The sequence below is a fragment of the Diabrotica undecimpunctata genome, chromosome 1, assembly GCF_040954645.1.
Source record: "Diabrotica undecimpunctata isolate CICGRU chromosome 1, icDiaUnde3, whole genome shotgun sequence".
Lineage (NCBI taxonomy): Eukaryota > Metazoa > Arthropoda > Insecta > Coleoptera > Chrysomelidae > Diabrotica > Diabrotica undecimpunctata.
The window spans coordinates 34,988,315-34,999,060 of record NC_092803.1 but is presented as its reverse complement, the minus strand read 5'-3'; the positions used below and the strand labels follow the sequence as shown (position 1 = coordinate 34,999,060).

General features: G+C 34.1%; 1 protein-coding gene across 2 annotated transcripts in view; it reads right to left on the bottom strand.

The window, feature by feature from the left end:
* Positions 1–1,067: 1,067 nt before the first annotated feature.
* Positions 1,068–10,746, bottom strand: part of LOC140438503 (uncharacterized) — a 146,043-nt gene continuing 136,364 nt past the window's right edge. For both annotated transcript variants that reach the window (XM_072528172.1, XM_072528164.1), the window contains one exon: positions 1,068–3,932. In XM_072528172.1, the coding sequence (XP_072384273.1) occupies positions 2,751–3,932 (1,182 nt within the window). In that variant the 3' untranslated portion in view covers positions 1,068–2,750. The remainder of the gene's footprint in view (positions 3,933–10,746) is intronic.

Genomic DNA, 10,746 nt, shown 5'->3' with positions numbered 1-10,746 from the left:
GAGAAATATAGAAAATACGTAGTAAAAGGCAGTACTGATATAAAATGAGATATCTTTTCACCTATCAAAATAGTAAGATTGTAATTATTTTAATTAACGAAAAATAGCTATCACGCTACCCTTATAAGGAAACTGCAGCTTCCTATACGTATTATTTAAATTATTACGTTTAGACCAGTCACTTCGCGTCAACCCCTTTAAAAGTGCTTACATGGTCAATTTTAGTTTTATCATTATATCACCTTCTTCTAATAATGCGCGTATTTCATTATTAGATTAAGTAACGTATCTATTATCTGCTGTTTTAGTTTAGCTTGTAGTTCATCTATCTATCCACCAGAGTTGATAATTCCAATTTAAACTTGGGTTTCCCCACCGCTCTCCCATTTTCCTCTATCTCCCCTTTTGCATCCCACATTTTAAGCCATAAATCCATGTTATCTTTGGTCTGTCTTTTTATCTCTTATTTGTCCATGTCCATCTTAAGTCTGGAGAAGAGTCCAGCAGCGCTATGTACCTATATGAGAAAGATTTTCACACAATTCATGAAAAGTTGTGGCAAATAAGAAAGCGAAGTAAATTAGGAAATCCTTTTTTTGTTTACTGGCATATCTATATATTTGATAAAATAAAAGGCAGATATCAAGCACAGTTTTATTAATTAAATCTTGCCCAAGTACTTTCGCTTTCTAGAGCATCTTCAGGGGCATTTCGTCAATTTTGGGCTATCCAACAATCGCAGAATGTCATAAACATAAAATTATGTGCATATATGCATAATGCATGTTTATGCCATTCTGCGATTGTTGGATAGCCCAAAATTGACGAAATGTCCCTGAAGATGCTTTAGAAAGCGAAAGTATTTGTGCAAGATTTAATTAATAAAACTGTGCTCGATATCTGCCTTTCATTTGATCAAAGTTCATTTATTCGAGCATTCAACCTTATATCAATATCTATATATTTTAATTATATAGCGACAACGGATAATAATTATAAGCAATCGCGACAACGGATTTGAAGGAAAAAGATAACAGGCCTGTCTCTCTTTGACCTAAGCACCGCATGTGATACTATCAGCTACAGAAACCTGCAGTAGAAGATCTATTTCACTCTTAAGGACTATCAACTCGCCAAAATTGTGTACTCCCCACAGCACTTCCACTTGACGATTTTACGTAAGTGTTAAGGGAAGAAAAAGTCGTTAGTGAATCCAAACAAACGGCTTGGTCCAGGGTAGCGTACTGGCATCTATACACCAATGATCAACCAGCGTCATTTAAAATTTCATATACGCAAACGAATTAGGCATTATATCCCAAGGGACAAGTTTTAAAAAGATGAAACAAAAATTGGAAGCTGGCCTAAATTGTATATCCAATTGTTATAAAGCAAATTCGTCAAGACCAAATTCAACTACAACTCATCTGCGCTTTCCGTCTTTAGTCTCGATATGCCAAGAAAAACAAACATACCTAGGAGTCACACAAGAGCGCTCGTTAACACAGGTTCCGTTGCAAAAAAAACCCGAAAGAAGGTAGATGCATGAAACAAGCTTTTAAGAAAACTTAGCAGTAGTAAATGGGGCACCAAACCCACATTACTAAGATTAACAGAGCCAGAGGTATGCTTCTTAAAGGCAGATTGCGCTTGTCAGGTAAACGCCAACCTCATTACCAAATATATGAGACCAACCACTCTATTTTAAACTCTACAAAGCTTCATTCCTCTCGAAGTTCCGTTGACCGGCTCACAAATTCACCGAAAGATCCAAACAAATCTTCGACACCGCCACCTCTTTTTTGTCAACGAACTGGCAGACCAAAATCAAGAAAGCGCTTGTCAATCAGAAGTCTACCCACTAACAAAAACTCCAAAAAGTGGGATTTTAAGCGAATGGCAGATAGGTAGGCAGAATGGTAGAGCATGCTTAACGGCTTAAGAACTGGCGTAGCGCCGACCAAGTCAAACCTTATCAAATGGGAGCTGCTAAACAGAAATGACTATAAATGCGACAGCAGACGAATACAGAACATGGAACATCTACTAGCCTATCAAACTGCCCGCATAGATACATTCTCCATGACTTATAGACAGGTAACCAACTACTATGAGACACAGCCAGGAACTACACTTAGTAAAGTTATAGAAAGTAATGTCCAGTACTCTTAATCTTATGCCGTGTACATTCAGTTTGTTTTAACTCTTTTTATGTCATCATAGCTTCTTTACACCCACAATCTAGATTATCACTTCATTATGCGTTTATTCTACCGATTGTCATTATTTCTCTCCAATTAACTTCATATCTGCTATTATTTCCACAGCGTCTGTAATCCCCGTTCTGTTTATTGAATACTACAAGAAACCAGCACTTACTACACATACTATTTAATATGGTGAAAAGATACAGCGTATCTTTTTTAGCAACTTTTTGAGCAAGTTGTCATAATCTTATTTCTTGTGTATTTTGTACACAAGAAATTTTATTTTAGATGGGTTCTTGTTTGACAACATTGTGTTGTCAACAAACTGATGCAAACTCTGCGGTATTTCTCCTCTTGTCAAAAGTAGTTACGAGAAAAATAAAAAATTTAAAATTTAGAAATTGACTATTTACATTTTGTTACTTTATTATTTGACTTTTGAAATAGATAGATTTGAAATTGTTTCTATCAGAATTGCTAGTTTGATATAATGAGATATTTACACAAAATACTGCTTTATAATAAAATAGTGTATCAAGCTCATCAATTTTCATCAACAACGTCAAGATGAGGACTGCCAACTGATTCATAATCAGTAGAAATCGATGATTCATCATTACTACTTCTTGGATGCTTATGTTTCATGTAATCTACCACCAAATCCAAACCGAGAGCAGCTCGTAAATCTCTGACTCGCTTTTCTTCATCTCCTTCATCGATGAAATCAATTGCAACATCTTGTGATTGTTGAATGTTTTTGTATATATTCGATATATTTGACATGACGTAATTTATACTTGTCTTGCTTGAGCTTTTGTCAAAGCCCATAGATTTAACGTCAAATTTAGTAGGTTTTGTTTCTTTTTCTGAGTAACTCGACCTAGACGAACTCGGAATAGGAACAGAAAATGCTGAACAATTTCTACTTTGTTTGAAAGCGTTATTGCTCATTTCAGGTTCAACTTTGGGATTGGAAACTTCGGTGTGGGGTTTTTCTCTTGGCGAACTCGACGCGCTAGATGAAGATGCTTCTGAATTGTCTTTCTGATTTTTCTTGTCGTATATATGACCGGATACTCGGAGGTCGATAAAGAAATGTAAAGGATCTATGGCAAAGGGCGATGTCGGGTACAACGGTGGATACCATATGGGTGGAGGTGGGGGCAAAACGAGATTTTGTGAGTTATTGTCTTGGGAAATACTGTGGTGGATATTTGGAAACATCTGTGGGATACCCTGCTCAACTTTGGTATGATTTGAGAACATATTTGGGTTTTCGTTTTTATTTATTGTAAGTTCTAAAGGATTTTCTTCCTGCTTTTTATTACCCTTCAACATCCAGTCAACTAAGGCTTCTTGAGTCGGTGGGACAGAAGCCTGAGGAGGTGGTGGAGGCGGAGGAGGTGGAGGAAGAAGGATGTCTTCGGATTTCGACTCACTCGGAGCTTTACCCAAACACTCAGATCTCGAAGTAGCCCAACTTCTCTTTCTCGGTCTTCTTACAGGCGGTTGAAAGGTAGCAGTTCTCTGAATTTTAGCTTGTACAATTGATTTCAATAACTCGCTGAAGAAGAAAGTGTTCGGTAGAAGTTCCATATTGGAAAGGTAAGGAGGGGTGGCGGCTAATAGCCGAGACACCAGATCTGGATTTCTAAATTCCATCGGTGAAGTCCTTGGCTTAGGTGGAGGTGGAGGTGGAAGAAGATGTTCGTTCGTGGAAGTCATCTGAAACAATAGGATTGATATTAGAGAATAGCTAAGGTATATACTACGACTTTTTTAATTAACCAGAAAAATACTTTAAAATAATGTTGCCTGTAGGTTTCTATTTGGTAATAATAATACCAAATAAACCCATCATAGCCACACCCACCAATGAGAATATTAATTAAAAAAAAAAAAAATGGGACAGTAGACGGTACTGTAGACTATTGCGAAGCTTCATACTATGTTTTCTGCATTTTTAAAATTTAAATATTTTTGAAATTGAATAACGTAATTTTATTATTTATTTTTTTTTATATTTTTAATAAATTCAGTAAATTATTATGTTTGCTCTTAACGCCACCTGTTAACATATTAACAAAGCATACGTTGTTTACTTCTGACATACCTGTCAAATTCAGACCAAATATTAAATATAAAATATAAATAAAGATCATTTGATTCAAAATTTGAGTATTATATAAACAGGTTATGTTTAAAAAATAATATTTGTATTTATATGGAATTATTTTAAAATGAGAAATATAAAAATTTAAACAGATGATTCAATGTTGTTATTAATCGAATAGCATTTATGACAATCGTTACGAATCGAATCTTTTAGTGACAGACATTTTTTAAACTTTTTACTTTTCATTGAATGTCTATATTTTATTAGTTATTTTTCATGCCGTATATGATGACTAAAAACGAATTAATCGAGAGTAACAAATCGATGTAAAGAACCCCTATTTTGTGACGCTAACCATGACGACGTCGTCTTGTGGCGCTAGTTTCGTTACCCGTGACGATTACCCGTTACAGAAAACAGTGATACAACGCCAGTATAGAAGCTTTGCTTTAAAATCACTTTAGATGTTCAAAATGCTCGCCGTTCATCTACTGACAATTTACAAACCTATTAATAAATTCGTGAGTCACTATTTTCAATACTTCACTACGTATTAGTTCAAATTCATCAATAATAAATCACCAAAGTAGAAATGCGAAGATTATATCTATTCTTTCTATTCTTTCTATAAATTTCAAAGCAAAACAGACGATTCTAAAAGTCTAAGAGAGATATGGGCCATCTAAAAGTTGCATTCCACAACACCACAATATATCTCCTTATCTAAGCAAAAATCCTTGGGAATTGTCTTTTCTTTCATCAATAAACTGGTCGCATAATATGAACACGTAATTTTAGATAACCCCAAACAAAAAAATCTAACGGGTTGAGGTCCGGAGAACTAGCAGGCTACTCTATCTACGAATTGTCTATGTCAAATTTATTGATTTGGAAAGTTCGCATTTAAAAAATTTCTGACCCATCGATAATAATGGAGAGGTGCTCCATATAGTTCAAATAAAAAATTTTGTGATAACTGGTCATTCTGCAGAAATACAAGAACAATTTGGTTGTTTAGTAAATTTAAATACTTGCCACCAGTTAAGCTTCCATCTATGAAAAGTGGTCCTATAAGCCTCTTTTTGACAATTCCATCCAAGTTAATAGATGAATTAAAAAACAATTAATTTAGACAAAAAAGATATTGAGTTTATTAAGGCTATATACTGGAACCAGAAAGCAGTAGTAAAGGTGAACGATATAGAAACAAATAATATACCGATTGCGAGAGGGTCAGGCAAGGATGCGTCTTGTCTCCGACGCTTTTCATCGTGTACTCACAGGTCATATTCAGAAAAGCCTTATGGGAAAGGAAAGAGGGAATAAGAATTGGTGGAGAAATCGTAAACACCATGAGATTTGCAGATGACACGGTAATTATGGCTGAGAGTATAGAAGAACTACAAACTTTACTAGATGGAATAAATAGTGAATGCATTCAAATGGGACTTGATATCAATACAGATAAGACTAAATTTATGATAGTATCAAGGAGTCCAATAAATAATGAACAACTAACCCTTGGTAAACAGCAAATAGAGAGAGTGACAAAATATAAATATCTGGGACCTTACATCAACACAGAATTAGATCTAGACCAGGAGATCAGGGTACGAATAGAAATGGCAAGGGCAGCGTTCTTAAAATTCAAGCAATTGTTCTGTGACAAAAATCTGAATACTGCGCTGAGACTGAGGTTTGTTGAATGTTACGTCTGGTCCCAACTATTGTACGGGGTAGAAATATGGACGTCAAAAGCGCAAATAGTTAAGAAACTTGAAGCCTTTTAACTTTGGATATACCGGAGAATGTTGAGAATTGCATGGACTGCTAGGGTCACCAATGAGGAATTGTTGAGAAGGATGGGTCGAGACAAAAAATTGTTGGGAACAATAAAAGTATGCAAGACTGCATACCTTGGACACATACTGAGGAATGATAAATATAGTCTTCTGCAGGGTAGAGTCGATGGCAAAAAGGGAATAGGTAGAAAGAGGAAGTCATGGCTGCGAAATATTAGAGACTGGACAAACATGACTGTAGACGAATTATTCCACGTTGTAAAAGACAGAGACACTTTTAGAAATGTGGTCACCAACCTCCGTTAATGGGGACGGTATAGGAAGAAGAAGAATATCATTTTTACTGAAATGAATCATAAATTTACAAGTTATTTCTGTGAATTGATTTGGTAACATTTACGTACTAGATTCTAACTTGTATATCTTACTACATTGTTTTAATACAAAAAACTTCATAAAATCTAAGTTTTCATTCTCATAAATAAGTTAATAGCTTTACACATTTTGAAAATTTGAATTAATTTTTTTAAATTATTATTCGTATTGGTAAAATTTACCTATCCTTTAATTCTAAAGTTATTGATTTCTTGTTTTAACACATTGTTTCTGCTAAACTTGGTATTTATGAATTAGCAATATCAAGTTCTTTAAAAAGAGCAAAAATATAGAGGGCGTCCCATTTCAATTAAATAATTTGAGAGTATTTCCGGTGAAACCAACAGTAGAGCAATAGTAAAATATGGCAACAGATGCGCTATGTGTCACTGTACTTGCATGCAAAGTTTTATGAATTTCGTCTTTTTCATTTCAAAGATATTTACTTATCGTGTAGCAGGTAAGCCTAGAGATTTTCTTATTTTTCTCGTTGTCAAACGTAACAAATTGTTTCGATGCAATATGTCTATTAATAACTTTATCTACATGCTAATTATGCAATAGTTACAATTGAACGGTGCACACATCGCAGATATAAACATTGACCCTGTTTCTCGTGCCCATTCCGATTTTATAATCTATTATGTAGGTCATTGTTATACAAACATTTTCTGCGTAGCTATTAGATTTAAGGGTCTTATAATCAGTAGTCGAGTGGGTATAGAATAACTAAAAAAACATTTATTTTTATGACAAAGTACTTGTTTAAAATTATCCCAGTTTCTGCTACAAGGAAAATACGTGTATCCTCCATATAACTTATCAAATAGCGGAGAAATAACGAGCGATGTGGAATAACTGAAATCAAGCGAATCATAGAAAAATTATAATCCAATACACATAAGAGAACGGACAAGACTTAGCACATAATTTGTAAAGAAAACATGCAGTGTCCAGTTAATTTTGCGAAGTATATATTCATTGTTCTTGTCAGTAAAGGTTTGGAAATTATACAATGCTAATTACTAAACCCCTAGGGCAGTCAGAAGACATCACATTGTTAGCAAGAAGAAAAACCATCTCGATATTACTCATTATACTTCCCTGAAAAATGATACAATTATTTTTTAATTATCTAGATTGAAAAATGCCTCGAATTTAAGAATATAATTGAGCGTAGACAAATTGGCATCTTTAGTTCCACTCCCTCGCGTCGTATTTCCATAAAAAGAGTGGCTAATTTATTTTGAAACAACTTCTCGGCTTCTGATAAGTCATTATTTTAAAATCTCTTGACGAAACAAAAGCTTTTATTCGAATATCTTTCGAGCTTCGAGTTTGCCGCAGAATAATTTTTCGAAACAAATACAAATCTCGTTATAGCGACCGGGTTGAGAGGAATCAGACTGCAAATGGTACGAAAGTCGAGAGAGTTTTGACAAAAAAGCTTTAATTCAATATTAAATATTGGCATAGAATATTTTATTGTTTGTTCTTCATATTTTAAACTTTAAATTTCGACTTTTGGTTTTTAATTACGATATTGTTTTACAATAGGCCGTGATAAGACGAAACAACCCAAAACATTTGATGGAATATAAACTATAGTACACTGGAGTATAACATACTTTATTGAACTTTAATGATTGAAAAGAAAAGACAGTTAAGATTTGATTTCACGTACAGTGCGTTTGTTCCGCTTATCCGTATTTCACCCTAAAAGGGATCTTCGGAGCGGCTATTCACAACCGCTCTGAACGTGAAAATAATCTTTCCTGTCATATTAGAAGCAACTATAAAATGGCTTTGATCTGGACGCAACAGCGACATCTGATAAATAAATCCTTAAACTAATTTTCGAAGTCAAGTTCAGATTTCTGCTTTAATATGTACCTTCTAAGAATTGCAAGGCAAAACAGACGTTGATAAAGATGTTGGAACGAGGAAATCTAAATAGAGACATGGGGAATCTAAAATTGCATTCCACAACATATCTCCTCAACTAAGAAAAAATCCTTAGCGAATTGGTTTCTCATGCTCATAAAGAGTAAATCGGAATAAAAAGAAAAGAAAGTTAAGATTTTATTTCAATAATATGACAGGAAAGATTATTTTCACATTCAGAGCGGTTGTAAATAGCCGCTCCGAAGATACCTTTTAGGGTGAAATACGTATAAGCGGATACACAATCGCACTGTACGTGGAATCAAATCTTAACTGTCTTTTCTTTTTATTCCGATTTACTCTTTATGAGTACGAGAAACCAATTCGCTAAGGATCTTTGCTTAGTCGAGGAGATATGTTGTGAAATGCAATTTTAGATTCCCCATGTCTCTAATAACATCTTTATCAACGTCTGTTTTGCCTTGCAATTCTTAGAAGGCACAGATTAAAGGAGAAATCTGAACTTAATTTTGTAAACTTACAAACATGGTTTTCAAAATACGTCTCAACTATAGTTTAGGTGGAAATACACGACAAAGACGTCAGTGGCAAGTTGTATATCAGTGGAGCAAAGGGCAAATAAAGGCCAAAAGGAGAAAAAATGGTAAGTCTATGGATAAATCTTTCTTGTTATTCTAAGCTAGTTTGCTAGAGCAATAAACTGGCAGCAAATAGCAAAGTTATCTTGATCTGAATAAAGTTATCATCATCAAAACCTCTTTAAGGTCTTTCCAATAATTCTCGTTGCATCCTAGTATTAGAAGAAAATTGGAGGCTGATTACAAACTAATAGCAAATATACTTAATAGTAGTTGTTAAAACGAATCGCTTGTGCTTTATGGAGACTTTTACTTTTTAAATCTTCAAAAAATCAATTTTTGTTTTTTTTTTACTTACTCCCCTTAACCAAATTTTCTTCTAAGGTTCTCTGAAAATACATATCACTTTAAAAAAATAATTTATTGATATTATCCACAAGAAAACTAAATTCCTGTATTTTGCTGTATACCATATATGTATCACAACAATTTTATTTAAAAACTTCCTTTATAAAAGATATAATAATAAAAACCCTATCGGGCTACATCACAGAATGTTTTCGGAATAACTATTCCATCATCAGTGCAATCTGGTTGTACATGTTTGACGCCATTAAATATGTGGGTAAAAATCCTTTAAATGTAGTTTAATTAACTTTAAGTTATATTTTTGATAATTAAAAACTATGATGTTTAAGTTGCAAAAGAAATTAATCACATGGCAACATAAGACTCGACTGGGGTTGTTAGCCCTTAGCTTAGACAAAGTGTCTGTGAGGACTTGTTGAGTTGCTATCAATAAGTCCTCACAGACACTTTAATGTTTAACTTATGTAGATAATGAAATATCTCAAAAGTTGTAGAATTGAGGTATAGACAATATCTATGTCAAACAAATTGGCTTAAAAAAATACAGCGGAAAATGTTCTCAAGCTTTAGGTATTTTATTTAAAGTATGCTACTTATAAATGATTTAAATTGTTCATGTTGGCGGCTAAGCTTAAAACACCCTATATAAGGTATCAATGAGTTGGACATATAGACTTAAAAAACAAGCGCTTGAACTTAACTTGGACTTAACGGACAAGCGGACAAGGGTGTGAAGAATCCCCCCGTCAACTACTATTGAGGTCCAAGGAAGTGGACAAAGAAACCAAATATATGACAGGATAGTACGCATTGCCACCTGGAACGTACGCAGCTTATTCATTTCTGGGAAACTTGCAAACACTGAAGCCGAGATGAGAAGAATAAAAATAGACATCTTGGGGATGAGTGAAGTAAGATGGCCTGGTCCAAGAAATAAGATGGATACATTTATTGGCCAGAAGAAACCGACCCAGAATATCAATATGGAACGGTTATATTAGTATTGGACACAATTGCACAGTCAGTCATAGACTTCATCCCTCTAAATGATAAAGTAGCAATGTTGAAATTAAGAACAACCCATAGAATCCTAAATGTTATTCAGGTCTATACTCCAACAAGTGACAAATCAAAGGAAGAAATTGAAAACTTTTATAAAAATATAGAGAAAACATAGAAGACAAACTGGAGAGATCGAAAGAATACATTCAGACCTTTTTCTTCCCCATCCACGGATGATGGAATAAATGAAAAGTCCAAAAATAACAAAAGAAGAAGTTATTTATGCAGTAAAAGCTCAGAAAAACGGAAAATCCACCGGTCCAGACAATGTCAATGTCGAAATACTTACATTAATTGCAGACAACGAAAGCAAAAGCCTTGACTTAATAACA